The following is a 22,628-nucleotide window of genomic DNA, read 5'->3' as shown; positions in this document are numbered from 1 at the left end:
ATTTATGCTGATCTAATTAATGACTTGGGTCGGTAATGATATATTTGTGTGGAAGGAAACATAGGGTCACAGTAGTAATTAAGAAATTACCGCGCCCTCAAATATTTGTTGTATATATACTATATGAGAGTTAGTATATAAGGAAGAATTTTCAAGACCGATAATAAAATAGAGATAAACACGTAAAATGAGTTGTAGAGTAACGATAGATATATTTTGGAGAGATAAAGATATCCAGAATTTTATGAAAGAGGTAAATACATGAAATAGGCACCATATCATTCACTCGGCCAGCCATACATATTGTGAAATCTACTTCATTTGTATATCTAATCTCTTACTTTCTAACATAGAATTTAATCAAAGACTCTAACAAACCTAAATTGGTTTTTTGGACTGTAAATACGTTTGGTAGACCATCACATGCAATTACATTAGGGCTGTAAATAAACAAAATTATTAGCTAGACAAGCTACTCGAGTTTGGATCGATCAAATTCAAGGTAAGCTTAATTTGTTTATTAAACAAATTGCTCATAAATACAAAATTATGATTGATTATTAAACTATATAACTTTTAAAAAACTTGGCGCGACTCGAATACGCTTGTATTTGTTATTTTTTATAGTATTATCTTTATATTTATAAAAAAAAATATTTTAAATATTTATATGTATATGTAAGTTTATAAATATATTAACAAAATGTCAATGTATATGTTTTTCAAAATTTGTAAATAAGTTATAAATATAATAGAAATAAGATGTTTTATATAAATAAAGTGGCTTGTGATCATAAAATACCACTGGATGAAAAGTTCAAGCTCAATTCATATTCGAATAATTACGTACCTAAAGACCACTAAGGTGGTAGCCCAGTTGGTATAAGATGGTATTTTATGGTTTCGAGATTAGGAGTTCAAATCAAGGCGTAAGTTGAAACCACTTGTGGTAGTAAAGCATGACCTTTGGATCATGAGATGGCTTTAGATCAGCTGGATATTTTGGTGGTGTTGTGTGATGGGCTCACCCTTTGAGCAGTAGTTATGGCTCAAACTAGACATTCTATAACGGGAATGGGCTCCTATGGTCACGCCCAATGAAGGTTGCTCCCATGGTCACCCCCGCCTTCCCTTTTTGTTGAAAAAAAAAAAAAAAAACTAGGTACCCATAGACAACATATGTTTGGTTAATTAACAGTAGTTCAGTAGCCAAAATATAGGCATAACTTACGTGCATGCCATCTTTGTATATGTAATTGTTGGGTGTGAAGGGTTGGCAAAATGTATTTATTAATTAATTAGGTTGAGGAAAAAAATATATGAAGTGTATTTACAAATTTTTTTTTTTAAAAGTCAAATATTATTAAAATATATAATATTATATTATTATTTTAATTTTAAGATGATTAATATAATATACATTAACCTAGCCAAAAGTTAATATTATAGTCAAAAATTAAGATTTTAGCCAAATTTTAGACTTGTCAATTGGTCATTGCCAAATTCATTTTTAAAATTTAGTCAATATCATACTTTTTTACATTTGCCTATTCTATTTAAATTCAATCTCCACATTGGATTAGCTATTTACTCTATATATAATAATAAAATATTATTAATTTAATAATTTTTGTATTTAATTTATTTGTATCACATTTTATAATTCTACCAATTTAATATTAATAATAATTAAATTAAATTAATATTTATTACATTTATTAAATATTAAATTAACATTAAATATTAATATTAATATTAATTATATTCTAATTAAATTAATATTAATATTTATCACATTTATTAAATATTAAATTAATATTAAATATTAATATTAATAATAATTATATTATAATTAACTTATCATTATAATTAACTTAATAATTAATATTCTAATTAATATTAACTAATTAATTTATTTTTATCACATTTTATATTTAATAATAATAAATCGAACCAAGTTTTTTAATTATAAAAAATACCTACATATTTTGTAAGATGAGTAAGAATTAAATATTTTAATGTTTGGCTACTATAATGTTCACTTAAAAATTTAGAAAATCACTGTAACAAAAGTCGAAAATTTTATAGAGATACTTAATTTAATAGGATAGTTTTTTAGCACATATTAACTAAAATTTACCTATCATTCAATTTTGAACAGGCTAATGAGAATGCTATTATGCTTGCGACTGGAGAGGCCATCCATAACACATTGTACTGTGACACTGTCTCATGAGATAATGACATGAGAAATTATACACTTTTAGGTAGGATGGTACTTTTTTACAAAGAAAACTGAATAAATTTTAAATTTATAAAATAAATAATTTTTAAATGGTGAATTCTATATTTTTCTAAAAAGAATGTGTATAATTTATATATCTTAAAATTATATATGATATTAATTAAGACATATTTAAGAATACAATTATTCTTATTCTTAAATTATTTTATTATTATTTATAAATAAATTGTAAATATAACTATTTATTAATAAATATGCTAGTCTAATCGTTCTCAGCTCTCGCTTAGAGCTACCGTTTGTATTGTTTTTTATTATTTTGTTTTTTGTTTTACTTTGTAATTAATGAAATATTTTTTAATAATATTATAAATTTTGTAAAAGTGTTAAAAAATATATATAAAAAAAGCAAAAAAAAAAAATTCAAAATATCTAGCGGTAGCTTCCAAGGAGCGACCATAGGTGGTTGTAGTGTTTTATTTTTCTTTAATCTTTTAAGGAAAATAATATTCTCACCAATGATTTTTACGACTCGATGTTATTGTTGAAATTTTTTAATTTTTATTTTATTTTAATTTTTATTTAATAATTAAAGAAATATTTTTTAATAATATTGTGATTTTTTAATTTTTTTAAAAAATATTAAAAAATACATGAAAAAAACAACAAAATAAAAAGAATCAACTATACCTTACAATAGCTCCACAGGACTTGGGAGTGGTGGACGTAGCATCATCTATTTATTAATATTGGACTGTAATTCAAGTCATGATACGAGATAGTATCTAAGGAAAATGATAAAATTACTATTAAATAATAATTTGTATACAATTATGTAACAAAATATTATTATTTTATATTTAATTTTTATTTTTATTTTTAATTTGATGTGTTTAAATATAATAAAAAATATTATTAAATTTAAAATTATCTATCAATTGTGAATGGGTTGTTACAACTGCCCGGCACCCAAACGGAGTAATAATAATGGTTCTTCACTGCGCGGATTCCTTTATGTGTCGGATGGACCAGCGCGTTCGGTCTGTAAATTATAATTATAATTTAGAAGTTATCAAACACCGTACACGTATGGACATCGAAAACGACCATACCATCGTACCGTAATTATGATGTCGCCCCTCTTTTATTTCTTTTTTTTTTTTTTTGGAAAGGTCCCCTTTACGTGGCGTCTGAAAGTATTAGCATTAGATTGATCCTTTTATTTTTTAAATTTAGATTAATATGTAATTTTTTTATTTTTAATTAATCATTTAAAATTTAAAATCTATATTAAATGAGTCATTACTTATTTTATAATAATAAAATATTATAATTTTTATTATTTATATTTTTTTAATTAATTTTTATTTTATTTTATAATTTTTAATAACCTCCAACCATCATATTCATTTTTCATTTTCACAATCTAACAATCTATAATATTATAATAGAGAAATCCTTAGGGCCGGTCTGGATGGTTTTCACACAAAAACAGTCTGCCACTTATATAGGTACACATATGCCTTACACCATATCTATCCTAAACTAGTAAACATTAGAAAACTGATTTCAAACAGAGAAATCCTCGCACCCCCTTCGTCCCTCGCACCATACCAAATCGCAACCCCGAATCACATCCGCACCCCCGAGTTGCACCTTCGAATTGCACCCCTGGGTCGAAGCTCAATTCGAAAGAAATCAATCGCACCCCCTTCATCGAAGCTCAACCCGAGATTGCAGGTTTGCGATGGTTTCACTGTGATTTTGAACTTATTATCTATACTTGATGCTCTGAGATTGCGGGTTTGATATGGTTTTCATTGTGATTTTGAATGAATTATGGTTTGATTGTGGATTTTGGTTTGATTAGGTTTTGATGGAAAGGAGATGGAGATGATCGACGGAGATGGAGGAGATCAGCGATACAAATGCATCGGACTGTGATGGTTGAGTCAGCGTCGGGGTCGAACTGAGATGCTTGCGTCGACGTCGGCGTTGGACTAAGGGCAGAGAGAGTAGGGAGGAAGAAAAGGCAGAGGACAGTGCAAATGAGGAAGAGAAGGCTAGTACATATGTATTGATTGTGTGTGGTGGGGTGTATTTCTCTTTGAGTGTTTTTTCCTATGTGGCTTGAGATGAATGGAGGGCTGTTTTTGTGGAAAAACTAGCCCGACCGGTATGAAGCGGTTCTCATAATAATATCATATGTATATAGATGGTAAAATCTCATATCTATAATATAATAATCTCAAAAAATATTTTTAGACTTACTATAGTTCTTTTCATATTTGAAAAGAATAATGAATTTACTGTAACTTATATTTTGAATGAAAACAATTTAGCTAATTCAATGTGATGCAAATAATAAATATGGATGAGATTTGTTAAATTTGAATATGAAAAGGCATTTGATTAATCCAATGCCAATGCTCTGATTGAAAGAAAAAAGTTTTAAAATCTCTTCGTAGAAGCATATAATAGTAACAATTCATTAAATAAAAACTCTTTAAAAACATATTCTAAACAATACCTAATTAAAAACATCATTATTTACATAAATGGGCCAACATACAAATCATTATTCAATTGACAAGCTTGTGATAGTTGCATTCCAAAATCACTAAGTTTATAAACACAATTTTTTACATAAATTTGATTTCACTCATGTCGCCTCAATACATCGGTGTAATGATCTCTATGATCTCACCTGTTTGTGTTTGTTAAATTGTCTCATCACCATTTTTTTTATTTCAATAGATATTACATAATTTTTGTTTCGTTCGATTTGGTGTTTGTTAACAATTAAATCGTCTCATTGCCTTTTTTTGGATCTAAACAGATATTATATAGTGTTTATTTCGTCTGATTTGATAACTAGTTTCATCCAAGTTGATGCATGTCTATTGATCCCATTATTTTGAATGAAGGCTAACCCAAATTATACGTGTGAGTTTTTTACAAAGTTTCTAAAAATCTAAAGAGTTTCAAAAGAGAAGAGAGATGAATAAAACTCATACTCACGTAACGATAAGATCTGTAAGTAAGAAGAAAAATTTTAACACTGAAGAACTTAGAAGTTTGTGTGAAAAAATGGAAAGTGAAAGACATTAAAAATATGTGAAAGTGAGAGGAAAAAGATTTCAACTAACCTTTAGATAAGAATAAAATAATAAAGAAATAAATGAAATATCGTAAAAATATACTTTACATAATCAATGAGAAAAAGAAAAATACACAAGGATGAGAATTTAAGAAAATATAGGACAAATTGGATAAAAAAATATTATTCACCCTGTACAGAACATTCTGAACATAACTGTAATAACAATCAATTACAAATAGACAAATAAAAAGTGTAAAATAAAAATACTATTCATTTCGATTCATATGCCTATAGCCTCTTTCAGCAGTAGTGCGTCCCCCGTACGTACGTTTGATTACATTGTCACACATGACATTGGCCTGCAACCTCGCCTACGTACGTACGTTGCTACCTCACACGTAAAAAATGAAAGAATCTTTTTTTTTTTTCTTTTTTAGGATTAACTTTTACACCACTTTGAGCACTTTCTCACGAAAACTATGAAAAGAATCTAATTAAACTCCCGAATGAGTCTTTTTGTCACTCCTGAATCCTGATCTAGCATATCATTCCCCGAGCAAAAATGATGACCTTTGACAATTTGTTTATAACTATGAATTAAAATAATATATTTTTAAATTTGACTTTTATTTTAATTTGATATTTTTAAATATTTAAAAGATACCATTTTATTAAGAATTATAAATTAATTATGATATGATTCTAAGTCTATCACTACTATTTCCCGACTATCCCTTGGTTGTGCCATTTTGTGTTCGAAAGAGTTAAAATCACAAGATTAAAAGATTATCGACGATTTAAAAAATAAATATTCATGATGAATTATTTACAATAAAAATAATTATTTATTACGATAATAGACTATAAAAAACTAGATAAAAAGTCTATTCACGTTTATAAGATGGAATAATTGTGTAGTATATTTGTATGTGTAAGACACGTAGATAATGTATTGTGCAAAGACTTTCAAATAAAATTATTCCTTACATTATACTTTTAGTTTATTTTGGTGGCATTTGCCGGCCTGATTTTACATACATTTAATAATTTCTTAATACATCATGTTATGTAAAAATCATATTTTACAGCATGGAGTTATCACTCTTGAATTATTTTATTTTTAAGTTAGTGTGTATAGTATATCATTCATATTACTTAAATTGTAAAATTTTATTTGTACTATTTAAATTTTAAAATTTATCTTTCAAATCAAATTATGACATTCAAACACTTTATTAATTGTGCTCTACATACCAGTCTGAGAAAAAAAAATCATCACTCTTTTATTCTTAAAAAAAAAAAAACCATCACTAAACTTTTGCTATATTACCGTTAATTAATTAAACAAACAAAGTTATAACTTGTGTAATTTAAAAAACAAATCATAATTCACTCAATCATCAAGATTTGGCCATTAATGCATACATCTTCGTCTTTTTGAAAGCACAAATTAACCCATTCTTATTAAATTTTGATCATTAAGATAGATTAAAAAAGAAAAAAAAGAAAAACGGTGCTATGATTCGATCTTATTGAATAATGGCATTAGCTAGGTGTAATATAAATTTTACTAATCATCTTTGCAAACCAACATGATGGTCAATGTAGTAGTACTCATGATTACATTAGCCACTAAACTAACGTGGATGCACCCTAAAGGCGGTGGTCCACCCTAAGGTGATGGTTGGAGATAAACCACTCCCTTGTGGTATCCCCCACCACCACCTTAGAGTTAGAGATGACAATATGTGATACGATCCGTGAATTCAATACGAATACAAACACAATACAAAATTAACAGGTTTAGCTTTGATATAAATGAGCTCGGATTAAAACGGGTTAACCCGTTAAGACACAATTAATAAACGAGTCAACTTGCTTTACCTGAAATCAAACCTCAATAACCCATTTAAATTTTATCTCAAAATTAAAATTTTATTATTGTTGAGTTGTAATATTCATATTTTTCAATATACTTCTATTTTTATTGTTGAGATTGTAATTCTGGACCTATACTCATATTTGTTATTGTATGGTTTGTAATATAGATTTTATTATAAGTTAAAAATTGAAAAATATTGTTATTTTTTGTTAGTAGGTAGTTTTATTTATTTTAGATATTGTAACTACTAATAAATTTATATTTTAACTTTTATATGAAATTATGTTAATCAAGTCAAATAAGTTATGCGTGTTAATTCCATCCATTTACATGAATCGTGTTCATTTATTTCTAATTAATTATTAAACGGATTAAAACGGGTGACACGATACGACCTATTATTTAAATTAATAGTTTTAGACTTTGATAACTTGACACATTTAGATTAACGGGTCGAATTCAGATTAACCTATACAGTTGAATATCCATGACTTGACATAACATGCAAATACGAATTGCCACCCCTACTTGTTGCTTGGCTCCCAAATACTCCACTATGAGATGACAGTCACGAGTTGGCTGACCATCCCTCAAGGGATAGAATTATAATTTAAAAAATATATATATTTTTGTTTACTTTCTTAAAGTAATGATTTGTACAAGCTCCAAAGTAATGATTTGTATGAAGATTATTACTACCCACTTATTTTCTTTTGAGAAATAATAGTTGCAGTTGTGAGTGTGCAAGTACCGTACAATCACTTTGAAAAAAGTGAATAAATACGAGACCCACATGAAAAAAATTAATTTTTTAATAGTAAACCTTACTTTTTTTCAAAATGATTGTACGACACTTGCACACTCTATAACTACATATAGCATTACTCTTTTCTTTTAGTGAGATCCACTTTTTTACAAAAATGTCTATGTAAGGCCTGCACACTTTGCTTTTATATCTAATATTACTCACTTTTTTAAAAATATGTGGCCCCAGATACTATCCACTTTCACCATAGGGTTGATGCGTAAGTGTCACATGGACTGCCAAATTGATTTGTGAAAGGGAAGTAATAAACTTTGTACTTTTTTTTGTCTAATCATATATATATATATATTAAACAGTTACAAGAAATAAGAGTCTAAAGGGTGGGTGGCTCCAATAATAATCTCAAACCAGCTAATACAATACTAGAAAAAGAAAAAGGGGATCGGAAGCCAATGACTCCTATCCATTTTCTACAAGGAGAAGCCACTTTGATCTTTTTTTGCAATCTGAAAAATGGATTACAACATTACTCTAAAAGCCGTAGTAAATTATGTTGTGCTGCACTTTGCTGGTCCAACTTGGTTGAAACAAACATCTACTTCTTTTTTCTCATGATCTTTGGTTAGGATAAGTAATAACATAATAAAATAGCATCTAGTAAATGACCCGATATGCAGCCAGACAACCATCAATGGTTGTGAAGGCGTGTGGTGATCACGCGACATTGCTGGTGAGAAGACGTTTGTTGGATTTGCAATATCTAAGGCCGTTGATCCCATTTCTACTGCATGTGGCGATAGAATGCGGATCGTGACGTAGCGACACTTGGATCTCACATGCTACTTGCATGGACACTAGGGAGTCTTATGGGGTGGCATGTGATGGTCGAAGGTTGCTAGAAAGTATTATATCATCGGCACATCTCCATGCCATTTTTGAAAAATAAAGGAAAAGATCGGATAAAAGCCAATGGACATTGTCGGAGAATAGTGGAGGGATGAGGCAAGGCTCCACACCCTGGACGACGGAGGAAGAATTTTAGGAGATAGATTTTGGGAGAGCTTTTCGAAATGAAAAAGGATAATAGAATCAATTATGCGTTAATAAACCTTGTACTTACACAAACTATCAAATAATTTATCTAGGAGTTTTTGAATTCAAACAAAATTATATATGATTTAGACGCTTGGGTTGTATTTTTTCAATTAAAATATAAGTTTTTAAATTTAGACATAGATACGAGTTTCAAGAAGACAAACAAAAAAATTGAGACTTGCTCTCATTTTCCATGAATTTATTTGCAACAATGGCTTAGGTGGATATTATATATATATATATATATATATATATATATAGCATGCACTCTATCGTCACCAAATAAGCCATGAATGAGGTGGATAACCCTTCAACGACTTGCTCGGTACATGTAAAGGGGCAATTATCTCTTTGCTCTAGGAGTGGGTGGCAAGGGCCCGCCACCTGTTCGCCATCCCAATTGGTAAACCCTGCTTGGGTGGCCATGCGTCCTTGACCGTCATATGTTGCAGTACGGCCCCCACCTGTATCTTAAACCTAGGCGAGGATGGGGCCTAGGCTAGGGCCAAGCCCACCCATGCTAAGCCTAGTCCTTCTACACACACACACACACATTTAAAAATATATTTTCTTTAATACAACGACGTTGTTTTGGGATTTTATCTAAAACGACGTTGTTTTAATATAAGATTTCGTATAAAATGGAAAATCCATTAGGACCCAACCATTCCCCTCGCACCTCCCTCTCCCTCTGTGTGTGTACGCGTGCGCGCCTTTGTTTTAGTGTTTTCTGGTGTCATCATTGCCCCCACTCAGTCGCCGACACCATCATGGTCTCTCTCTTTCTCTAGTTGATATTTGGTAACTTGGAATGTTGTTTCACTGGTTGGTTGGTGGTTCACTCTTTACCGAGTAGGTTTTAGTTTTTTCATCTGCCATGGGTGGGTAGCGGATGCTATGTATTTACTGGGGTAGGCGGATAAACCAGGGGATTAATCCGCAGCCCGATTGCTGGATGGGGCGGAGCCCGAGGGCCCAAACCTCTTCCCCTCGTCCTTGTCCATATGGTGCTGGGACAAAGGCACCACCCATCTACGGGTACGAGTAGCATCCCTCCTTTGTACACTCACTCTAGATAGGATGCATTGCTAAAGGATGAGTGGGTAACCCTCGGATTGCCCTAGGTGCAGCTAGGGGTGGGTAGGGTTGTATTTTTCGAGCATATAAAACTTGAAAAAGACATAGTTTCGTTCTATATATCCCCGTCCCAAATTTGCTAAACACACCATCCTTCTTCCTCATCTTATTCTTTTTCTTCTTCCTCTTTACAAATCAATATTAGACATGGTCATGGGTTTGCGTTTTAGATCTGTGCATAAATTTACAGGTCTACAAATTTGAGATGATCAATTTGTTTGTTTAGTTTGTTTAGTGAAATTGTTTATTTCATGGTATATGCAATTTTGTGCTATTTTTTATGCTTTTCTATTGTTGAATGAGATGATTGGACGGTGGTAATGCCAACATGCCCGCCCTGCCAACGATTACGAATCATCAGGTTTACCCTCCCACATAAGGCGGGTAGCACTCCTAATCCTATCTCTTGAGTGGACATTAGTAAGGGCTTTATATGAAATAAATATTTCTTATTACACACAAGTGTTTTTCCTCTTTACTTGTTATCTTAAATGTGGCATCAAATCAATGTAAAGAAGATGGTAGAATATGAATCGAATCCAATTGTCGTAAAATTCTGGTCCCAAATTCTCAAATGCAAGAACACATGAAAGTGTTATCATAATTTATCATTGTAATATTATCGTCTATGGTAATATCATTTATATCAAATGAATTATTATATTATCAAGTCAATATGTAGAGTACACCATGCACAATACTTAATGGTACGATTTAATTTGTACTATTTAAATTTTAAAATTTATCTTTCAAATCAAATTATGTCATATAGATATTTTAATATGTGTGCACTATATACCAGTATAGAATATTATTTTTCGTGTTCAAAATTATCCAGGAAAAAGTTTAAAAATAAAAGAAATAATGTTATTTAGCCATCTGAAACTTGCCGCTCAATGATCTCTTGACATAACATCACTATGTGATTCTATATGGTGTATTAAAAAAAATTAAAAATACAAATACAAAATGGGTAGTGGAAACTTAAAATTTTAGTCTTACTCCTTTTATATTTTCGGATGTCCAATTCGTTTTTTATTCTGTATTTATTTTTGTTTTTAATAGGTTTCATTTGGATAGTAAGATGAGATGAGATAGTTTTAGATGAGTTGAATAAAATATTGCTAAAATATTATTTTTTAATATTATTATTATTTTGAGATTTGAAAAAATTAAATTGTTTATTATATTTTATATAAAAATTTTAAAAAATTATAATGATGAGATGAGATGAGAAAGTTTCTATATACCATATGTGTTTGATTCTCAAACTCAGTTGAGCTCAGATAAGTTCAGTCAAATTTTAAACTAAGTCTGCAATCCAAACATTCAACTCTCAAATTATTAATCTTATCTCAACTCAATACCTTCATACACGTAAGACCCATAACATTTTTCAACTTAAAATATCTTTATATATGAGATCCACAATCTTTTTCAATTTTTCATAAAAATTATTAAACTCATTTTAATATTTAAATATTTTTTAAACTCAATTTAAATGAATCTTACATAACTCTATCTACTATTTAATTTATAACTATTTATAAAAAAATCAATTCAATTAATTTCAGCTAAACGTTCGAACGCAGCGTTAACCGCTAAACGGTAAATTTCAAAGGTGACTTTCAGATCACCTGATACTCAAAATAAAATTATCAGTACACATGTCGGTGATGGAAAGTACCACGTGTCCTTATCTGAACTGCTCTAATTATTGGACCAGGTGGGTCTCTAAACTCTAAACTCTAAAGTGTGAACTTTAATGGCGACAAGGCACTGTACAGTAGCGGAGCCACCTTCGCCATCAATGCCCCCAGCATGCTCCACGGTCGTGTCGTTTTCATCGCCTTTAAACTTTTGTTTTGGATGGTCCATTTCCTCGTAATTTTGTTTTTTCATATAATACGAACAAATTAAGTTCAATTAGGAAAAAATATAATTTGAAATATATATAGTACGACACTGAGGGTTGGTTGAAAACTACGTCGGGCTTAGTTTGTAACGGGATAAATAATTAAGAATGGGCTGTTTTTGTGAGTAATTAAATTATTTTGTCTACTTGCAAATCCCATATATCTAACAAACAAAATATTTATTATATGTGTGTACATACAAGTAAAAGGTGTCTCTTTATTTTTTTCACTCGCAATGGTGAAAAAAGATTTTCATAAATTTATTTATTTAAATAAGAGAAATAATTTGTATAAGTTTCAAATACATAAAATTCATATAAAAGTAGACCCCACTTAAAAAAGTATAAAAAAAATTATTCTTTATTAATAAGATCTATTTTTTTACAAAATACTTGTATGAAATTTGTCTATTTGAGACTTATACCTAGCATTACTCTTTAAATAAATGGTCTACACTTAAGTTTTATAAAAAAATTTTTACAAAGTGATATTGATATGGTACGTTTGATTGTTACGCGCTTTTTGTTATAAAGTAAATATGACACATTACATGAAGTCACATTGTAAACCTACTTTTGTAAGATTTATGTGTTGAACTAGTATTTCTAGTTTATTTATACTAGCTAGATAGATGATTTCTAGGGTTGGGCAGTGGGCCACCAACCTGCATAGGGATGATGTGCGGGTAGAAGCCGACACGAGATTTCTCTTGTTTGCCCAGCCCAACACACACACACACATAAAAAATATTTTTTTAATAAAACGACGTCGTTTTATCTTAAACTTTAATTTTCTTTTAATAATACATCGTTGTTTTGGAGAACTCTACAAAACGTTGTCATTTTGCCTTATGTTTTGTTTTAAAAACTCTTCCTCCCTCCCTCGTTCCTCCCTCTCTCTGTGCTCACTCTGTAGCCAGTTGTCTGGTCATCATCCATCGCAGTCTCTCTCTCTCTTCCTCTTACTGTTGCCCCCAACCCCAGGTCTCTCTCTCTCTCTCTCTCTCTTCATGAGTAGTGGGTGAACGACCTTGGGTGCCAATCCATCCCCCGGTCTCTGAACGGGAGCACCTGCCCACTGAGGGTGAACTCGGGGCCCAACTCTCCCCTCCCCCGCCCCCCGCCCATGTTGGGGTAGGGTTGGCTACTACCCATCTGGGGGGTGTGGGTAACACTCCTAATGATTTCTAAACAATATATAATTTTTATGTTGAATTAAATTCATCAATATCTTTCTTTACATTTATTAGTTTAACCTCTTAGTTAATTACAAAAGGTATTAACTTAGCGGTGAGAGATTTGTGTTTTTGTTGGATTAGGGTTAATAGAGTTGATCCCCTGGGAGAATCCCGATCAAATGTATAATATTTATATAATATAAATACATTTTGTGATGAAGAAATTTAAATTTTGTCCCTTAAATTATCAAAACTATCATACTACTACATAAAGCTAACATTTGGCATTATCCCCTAGCATCTAAGCTTCAAGTTATGTTAGAGTTAAAATGCAATGTGCAAGTTTTTTTACAGTTTACTAGTCTAATATATATTTTAATTTTTTTATAGTTTGAGATATAAGGTGAAAAATTCTAAGGATGTAAAGCCTAATATCTAACTTAATAACTTATTATAAGTCCCAATAAGATCGTATTAATTAATAGCTCATTTCTATTGCATTTTCCGACAAATACTCCATCAATCCTACAAGCTTCATTTGGTTCATGAACCTATCTCAACTCATTTCAATTTATCATTATAATTTTTTCAAATTCTAATACAAAATATAATAATAATTCAATTTTTTTCAAATCCCTAAATAATAATTATATTAAAAATAATATTTTAATAATATTTTATCATCTCATCTTAACTCAACTCAATTCAACTCAACATCCAAATACAACCTTAAACAAAAATGCTATTGTGTATGTTTGGCACAAGCCAATTAATCTATAATAGAGTGATTTTCACTTTACAATAAAAAGCTTTTTTTTTTTTTTAACCTATTTTCCAAACATATAAAACTTATTACTTTAAATTATTTTTACTTTTCTATTAAAAGTAAAAAAGATATAAATTTATAAAAACCTGATGAGGTGGTCACCAGCTACCCTATGGTGGCCCAATATTGTAACCACCCACATCGAGCCGCCTAAGTGGTGGCCGCCATCGACTACCCCAATTACGATTATTTTTCACTTATTATTATTATCAATTAATTTTTAACTTAGAACCATAACTTGAATAAAAATTTATAAAACTCTGGGCACAACTTTATTTGTTTACCGTTTATATTTCAAGGAAAATATTAAATGTATTTAAGAAAAATTTACAATAAACTTACTTCTACACATGTCAATTACTGATATATTAAAAATCATGAAATTTGAAATTTGAATTTAAAAAAAAAATTAATAAAATGAGTATTGTAAGTGTAATTATACGTAGCACTATTCATATTTAAAAGAAAAACTTCCCAACTTTTTATGTCTAGATATAAGAGACAACTATTACATAATTTTTGCACAATTTTTAATAAAATATTATAATATTTTTAATTTATTTAAATTATGATAAGAAAATAAAATAAATTTACAACTCTTAAACATAGAAAGTAGAGATAGCATAGTAATGGAGCTAATTAGTTACTGTAAAATCGAAATATTTTGAATGAGATTATATAAAATAAATTTAAATTATAAAATTATTTTTATTATAAAATAAATTTAATAAATCACGTGAAATGACGTAATTTTGATTTATTTTTGAGTAAACCGTGACATCCTAGCTGCACCTAAGAAGATGTGGTAAACCCGGAAACGAAAAACGGACGAAAAACAGAATATAGACCGACGGAGAAAGGCAGACGAAAGAAAATACGTACATATGCATGTGTGCATGCAGACAGGAAAGCGAAGGCAACAAAGCACATCGATTATATCGGCACCAAAGTAGCAAATATCGCCAGGCACTCGCAGCTAGGTTTAGACATCAGTTTAGAACTTTGGGGGAGAGAGAGAGAGACGACAGAGAGGGTGATGTGCGTGCAAGGTCGAGGAGAGAGGCGGAGACGACGAATCGATCAGAAAGACGCGGAAAAAACGCTGCAGGTTGTACAAACACCCCACCCTCCCCCCACTTCACCTCATTATACTCCATCCCCCACCCGGCACATCACTCTCTCTCTCTCCAGCACGCAGAGATATAGAAACATACGTTACAAGGACAACAGTAAACATCACGCCACTCGGGGAGAGCCTTCTACAGTTAGAAAGAAACTTTTAGCGAGATTAGGCTCCGTGCTCTGGCGTGGTAGTGGAGGTACCTGAGATATCAGAGCGAGGTGTAACAGTCTCACTCCTTGAACGCTCCGCAGTTGGACACGGCATACCTTGTTCTCAAAGCCCTTTTTGTCCTTTCTCTTGTTTTCTCTCCCTCTCTTGTTCTTTTAGCTTTGTATTTTTTAGGTCTTCCTCATTTTATCTTGTGCCTCCCTCATTTGCTCCGAGAGAGAGAGACATGGGTAGCGTTGGCGATCTACAAGGGGCTAATTTGAGTGCCACCGTTTCGGAAAGTGACAGCAGAGCACGTATGGGCGGTGGCTTGCCTGCTGATCAATACGACCAAGGTAAGCTCTTGGGACTCGGGTCCTTCACTAAGATTTTCCTTTTCATGACTGTGTTTTCTTTTCTTTTATGGAGTTTGTCTACTGTGCCCGGGGGGGGGGGGGGGGGGGGGTGTTTGATATTGCATGCTGATGATTTCTGGTTTTTCAAGTGATTTCTATTGGAAAAAATGTAACTTTCCCATTCAGTTGTATATTTAACATTTTCTATGTTAAATAATCAAAATTTTAAATTTCTTGGGACTTGAAGGCTGCGATTGGTGGCCGTTTATCTTCGTCATAATGAATTTCTCAAATCCCGCTGGGAAACTTACGAAGTTACCAGAAAAATATCATTACAATTGATAAACACTCCTGTATTTGGTTTTTACTTCTATATTTCCGCGAAAAATCACGCAAATTAAATGACTGTGAGGTCTTAATTTGTCCCATCGATTCAAAAAATGGGTTCCTATAATTCTATTCTGTAAGTCATTTTACAGTACTTGTTTTACGCAATCATTCCCTAAAGTGGCTTTTATTTGTTTATATTTTTTCTTATCCCAGAAATGGATTCTCGGATTTGCCTTTCCCTGTCTCTCCTAGTCCATGATTCCTATCCGTTTTGTTTTACGTAAACTGGCTCTGCCTTCGGGTGTTAATTTTTCTGTGTTATGATGTTAGGAGAGAGAGATATATTGGACGCTAAACTGTGGCATGCCTGTGCGGGCCCTCGTGTCTACGTTCCGCGTCCTGGGGAAAAGGTCTTCTACTTCCCCCAAGGTCACATGGAACAGGTTCTACTCTCCCTTCCCCTTTTTTTCTTTGTTTTTAGCGGCTCCCGTCTGTTTGCACCGTTTTGTCTTCTGAACTGAATTTATTGAGATCTGATGGGAGTTTTGTAGCTTCTATCACCACTGATCCATTGTAGAAGGAAAAGGAAAAAGAACCATATTGAAGTTTGCTTTCAGCCAATTAAGGGGCGAAATCAGAAAATTTAACTTCAGAGCCAAACCATATTTTTTGTTTTCGGTGGGAAATTAATTTTTATAATTTAAAAACTTAAAAAAGTAAAAATTTTTTAGGATTTTTCAAAATTTTGGAGGAGAAGCTCCTAAGCCTGGTTGTGGGTCTGCCCTTGCTTTCCTGGAGTACATTTACGCACATATATACCGGCACGTTTAGGAATCTATAATTAGATAGCAAAATGATAAAAGTTACGATTATTTGAATTTTATTTGATTTTGATGGGTTTAAACTAAAAAATAATATTTTATTGGAGAATTGTGTAGTAGTTTTACGATAGTTCTATCATTTCTCAATTAGATTAGAATAATTCTATATATAACAAGTGCGTAAATTGCGCGCAATCGATGCTAATTAAACTTAAATAACACAAACTTTAGGGGCATGCTTGGTCACGTACGATGCTAGTTGAATTTATAAATTGGATGGACCAATTTGTCAAATGCAGCCACTGGCATCTGATAATACGTAGAAGCACGAAGGGTTGGCAGTAAGTGAAATTTTTGAAAATTATACCATGTTATTAGTTCTGGGGTGCCACCATTTTTATTCATTTGTCCTGATCAAGATCATAGACTCGCAGCTTTAAAAACCATTTAGTAACCGAAGTGCCCTGTATGTTTTAAATAAGCGACATCTTTGCCTGACATATTATCATGTATCACACTCTCGTCTTTTGCTTATTTGAGGTCATACTTGGTTATATGGAATCCGGTATAGGTTGAGGCATACACCCAACAAGATGGTATGAGGGAAATGCCAATTTACAATGTACCTTCTAAGATCCTCTGCAAGGTTGTTAATGTTCATCTAAAGGTACATCATCTCTATCTTTTTCTTTTCTATTCAAGATTTTTATTTACTTCTTCTGATCGTGTGTTCGAATTGCAACTCAAGGACACTTGAAAACAACAGAAACTTCTTTAGGCTTTGTTCTTTATGTGTGTGTTGATAGTGTTTTTTTGTTTATGTATTTTATTATTCTTTTATGGAGTTCTTGATAATTTATTTGGTTTTGCAGGCTGAAGCTCAAACAGATGAGGTTTTTGCTCAAGTTACTTTGCTTCCAGAGCCAGAGGTCAGATAATGACTGCTGAGATGTTTAAGGGTTTGATAAATCATTTTTGCATAACTGAATGGGTTTCATATCTTATCCTCGCAGCAAGACAGGCTAATTTTGGAGGATGAAACTGCTTTGTCATCACCTCCAAGAACCAGTGTATGTTCCTTTGTCAAAAAACTCACTGCCTCTGACACAAGCACACATGGTGGATTCTCTGTTCGTAAGCCACATGCTCGCAAGTGCTTCCCACCTCTGGTTAGTATCTGCTCTATAACATATATTGTGAGCGGAGAACAGTTAATTGAAGCCTTTGAATGGTTGATCAAGATTGCATCAAGGTTATATGCGAAGTCAGTCATTCATATGTTTATTAGTTATGTTCTTGCAGGACATGTCTCAGCAACCACCAGTACAAGAACTGGTCGCTAGAGACTTGCAAGGGCTTGAATGGAACTTTCGCCATGTTTTCCGTGGTATGTTTACTAAGCTGAGTTTGTCTAAAAGCATCTAAGCCTGAATTAATCCTACTATTATCGATCAGTGCATCAAAAAATCACTAACCTAACATGGATGTCCGATGTTCCTTGGAATAATGAACAAATCACTGTGATTTACTTATCATTTAAACATGTAGGTTAGAAGCATTGCTGTGGTTACTGCATTGACATAGAAGAAGGGTCGTCTCTTTAAGGACAAGGCCTTTCTTTCTGGGAAACCAACAACTTTAACTCTCAAAGGGTTGATATCTAGAGAGACAGTTAATGGGCCAGATTTGCCCCTGGCTTTGACACAAATGGGGCTAGTCCCATAAAAAACCTATATTTTCTTGACACAAATGGACATTTTTTTTTTGTAAAAAGTCACCAAAATAGATGGACTAACATTTTTGTAAAAAGCTCTCTGGTATTCTCCCACCTAGAAAACAACCCCTCCTAAGCAAACACCCTCCAGAAAACTCCACACCGCTTCTCCCTTCCTCCAGTTCCTCTCTAGATCAGTCCTCCCTCTGCGCACATCTTCCTCCTACTTTTCCACCCATTTTCCTACTTTTTCTTCTTTTATTTTTGCTACTGAGAATAGATCTACTAACAAAATACCACACACATGCCCCTACCATTGGAACTGCCATCCTTCTCTCCACATTTCTAGCCATCAGTCACCAAAAACCCCCACTTTGGGGCTGTACTAAATCAATCCCACTCATTTGAAGAACCATTTGTACTAATTCCTTTATATATATATATATATATATATTGATTGATTGGTTGACATAATGTTTAAATCAATCCATTATGAATAATATTGCAAATTGTTAGTTTAGCCAATAGCACCTATTCAGCCCCACTCTTCTAGGTCCAGTAGATAATAGATATAGCCAATTGTACTTTTCAATTTTAATAATGCATATTTGATCAATGTTTATGGAACCACAATGTGGTTGATTTTACATTTATAATTGAGATCTCAGATAATTTGTCAAAGGTTTGGAGAATATTTCTCATTAAATGTAGGTCGACCAAAGCGACACTTGCTCACCAGTGGTTGGAGTACCTTTGTGACTGCAAAAAAGCTTGTTGCTGGTGATGCATGCATCTTCCTTAGGTTCTCTCTCTCTCTCTCTCTCTCTCTCTCTCTCTCATGTCTGTGAGTGAATCATTCTAGGCTTTTTTTGTAGTTAAATTTCCATGCACCTCTTGAATCCAAGTAGACATTTAAATCATGAAACGTTTATAAATTTTCTTTGTTGAAGAAATTTATAGTACCTTGCTGTCTTCAGTTGTTTGTTATCTTTCACTTTGTTAATAACCATTATTTCTATTGTTAGTCAGTGTCTCCATTCTCATCGTTGGTATTTGTGTCACAGAGGAGAGAATGGGCAACTTCGTGTAGGGGTTCGCCGTGCAGTTAAACTACTAAATAATGCCTCAGCATCCGTCATATCTGGCAGCAGCATGCACCATGGTATACTTGCCAGTGCTTCCCATGCTGTTTCTACTGGAACTTTGTTCACAGTGTACTATCGCCCTTGGTAAGCTGTAATTATATATACATAGAATTTTCAAATGAAAGGCCTCTAGTAGGGGTTTACTTTGTATCTCTGCAAATTATATCATTGGGCAAGCGATTCTTTTCAGTAATAATCATGTGACCATTTAATCCATTCTGCAGGACAAGTCCTTCTGAATTTATTATTCCTTCTGAGCAATATATGAAGTTATCTAAAATTGTCTATTCTGTGGGAACGAGGTTTACAATGCCATTTGAAGGGGAAGAATGTTCAGAAAAGAGGTAACTCAGCCAAGCCTTTCTGAACTTGCTCTCTTTCACACGTACATCACTTCAACTGCACACCCCTTCCAAATAAAAAGAAAAGACATACATCATCATTTTTGCTCAAGGCCGTGCTGTTTAGAAAAATGAATGCAGTCTATGACATGCTATAATTTAAAGAAATGTCAGATAAAAATAGTCATTACTGATATTCTTCCAACTTATAAGCACAGATTTGCCCCTTCTATTCTTTTGCCCGAATGTTGTACTGTGTCAACCAGATTTTCAGGTACCATAGTTGGTGTTGAAAATATCGATTGTATTAGGTGGCCTGGTTCAGAATGGAGATGTCTGAAGGTAACGGGATTTTTCCTAACCTTTAAGACATATTTCAACCTTTAAACTGACATTTTTGTAGGTTTCATATTATTCTTTATACTTCAGGTTATTTCATTAATATATCCATTTCAGGTGCAATGGGATCGCACATCAGACACATTCTTGCTGCAACCTGAAAGGGTTTCCCCTTGGAACATCGAGCTGATAGAATCAACTAATAAGAAGCCCACTTCTACAATATCTGAACGAAAGAGGACACGATCAATTAATGCATCATTGCCTGGGTTTTCTAGCTTGACCAGAGACGGTCGGTTGCCTTCATTATCTACTATTTTGACTCTCACTCTTATTTTCTAACGTGTCAAAATTCCCTTTTCTATTAGGCTTATTTCATGGTTCGATTGGGTACGCATCTAAAAGACACAAAGAGGTCTTGCAAGGTCAAGAAAACAAGAAAACCAGTGGTCAAGAACTGGATGCAGAAACCCTACCAACAATACCACATTTGTTACCCTTATCAGATCCTGATTGGTGCCACAGACTAATGGGATTGGAGAATAAACCATGTTTTCCAATACATGATCACTTTCATCAACATAACCGTAGCACAATATCATGTCCTGGTGGAAATATAATGGCTCCTTGCCCCACTTACCAGTGGCCCCCAATATTTGCTAATGAAGTTTGTGACAATATTTCAGTTAGCAGGAACATGATTTCAGTTTCAAATGTTACCATAAGCAATTCCGGGTCCCATGAATTCAGGTCTTCTGAATCGAGGGATGAAAATGACGGTCCACTTTCCCAACCAACTAGTTGTGCAAGATACATGCTTTTTGGGGTCAATTTGGCCAATAGTCACCCGGAGCTCCCTTCACCACAAGTTGCCACTTATTGTGAGCTTTCAAGTCCTTGTTCTTTCCCCCCAACATCTGAGTCTTGTGTTTCTGAAACTATCCAGGTTTCAGAGTCCTCTAAGAATAGCCCTTGCATTCTTCTGAAGAAACAATGCGAGAATTGTTCTGTCACTAACAGAAGTTGCACAAAGGTACTTTACTTTTTGAATTTCCTTCATACATGGTTCGAACAACTTGATGGAAATAACCAATTGAATTACCTGTAATCTTGCTTGGTAAGGGGTATTGGATTATGGCTTAGTAACATCACACAAATTAAGATGCCTGCATTTCTAAATTTTGTATATGTCAAATGCATATATGTTTATGTGTATGTGTGTATATGTGTATGCATTTGGTTATGTGATTCTAAGCACAAGATGACATATGGAATCTAAAGTTGCTTCTTCTCATGCCCTTGTGATGGTCAAGAAATAATTGGACAAGCTAAGTTTGTGAAATTGTGAATTGTAACCCTTCCAGGTTCTCAAGCATGGAACTGCTCTCGGTAGATCAGTTGATCTTGTGCGTTTCAATGGGTATGATGAACTCATTTCTGAGTTTGACGAGATGTTTGATTTCAAAGGAAGCTTGATTGATGGAAGCAGTGGGTGGCATGTAACCTACACTGATTATGAAGGAGATATGATGCTGATAGGAGATTGCCCCTGGCAGTAAGAACCAACCACATATTACTCTTTCAACGAATGTGTCCTAGGTGGTATGCTAGAGTTAGATCTAATGTTGGTATGACTCGGCTAATTTAATGATATTGTTTCATATATGCAGGGAATTTTGCTTCAATGTGCAAAAAATGTTCATCTGCCCAAAGGATGAAATTGACAAGCTGATTCAAACTCAAGAGATCCAACTCACCTCTAGTTGCTCATTGTCAAGGTTAATTATGTCGTCTTTCTCATCCATCAACTTAGATAAATGAGAGAGAGAGAGATAGATGGTGTCAGAGCATTATGTGAAAATATGTCTATGCAGTTATATGAAGACGTGGGATGAAAAATATACACAGTATATGTAATGCAGCTATGCTTGTCATGTGAACGCTGCAGGGTGTTGTTTCTATGGACGAGGTTGTTTGTTGTTGTACTTGTACTGCTTGTAGAGTAATAATGCTTTATTTATCTGAGGACACAAATAATAATGCTTTATTTATTGCCGTCCAAAAAATTCCAACTATACTTTGCAATAGAAAGCCATCCTCTCCTCAAGTATTTATGTTTCCTAGGGAAACTTATTATTTGTGTCCTCAGGTTACGCTTGGTGGGTTCA

At 32.8% G+C, this 22,628-nt stretch overlaps 1 protein-coding gene across 3 annotated transcripts; it reads left to right on the top strand.

The window, feature by feature from the left end:
• Positions 1-15,061: 15,061 nt before the first annotated feature.
• LOC121259272 (auxin response factor 4-like) lies at positions 15,062-22,628 on the top strand. Of its 3 annotated transcripts, XM_041160801.1 has the most exons (15): positions 15,062-15,252; positions 15,343-15,770; positions 16,431-16,543; positions 17,493-17,588; positions 17,794-17,850; positions 17,935-18,090; positions 18,224-18,308; positions 19,347-19,437; positions 19,700-19,864; positions 20,005-20,124; positions 20,388-20,463; positions 20,578-20,752; positions 20,829-21,493; positions 21,825-22,015; positions 22,131-22,628. In XM_041160801.1, exons 2-15 carry the CDS (start codon positions 15,662-15,664, stop codon positions 22,279-22,281), a joined length of 2,250 nt encoding a protein of 749 aa, XP_041016735.1. In that variant the 5' UTR covers positions 15,062-15,252; positions 15,343-15,661; the 3' UTR covers positions 22,282-22,628. The 3 variants fall into 3 exon arrangements, with proteins under 3 accessions (XP_041016735.1, XP_041016734.1, XP_041016736.1); XM_041160800.1 differs by having other exon boundaries at positions 15,062-15,770; XM_041160802.1 differs by lacking the exons at positions 15,062-15,252; positions 15,343-15,770 and adding an exon at positions 15,879-15,939 and having other exon boundaries at positions 22,131-22,627.

This window comes from Juglans microcarpa x Juglans regia, chromosome 4D (genome assembly GCF_004785595.1).
Source record: "Juglans microcarpa x Juglans regia isolate MS1-56 chromosome 4D, Jm3101_v1.0, whole genome shotgun sequence".
Lineage (NCBI taxonomy): Eukaryota > Viridiplantae > Streptophyta > Magnoliopsida > Fagales > Juglandaceae > Juglans > Juglans microcarpa x Juglans regia.
The sequence above is the reverse complement of the archived record's forward strand: the minus strand, read 5'-3'. Positions and strand labels throughout refer to the sequence as shown.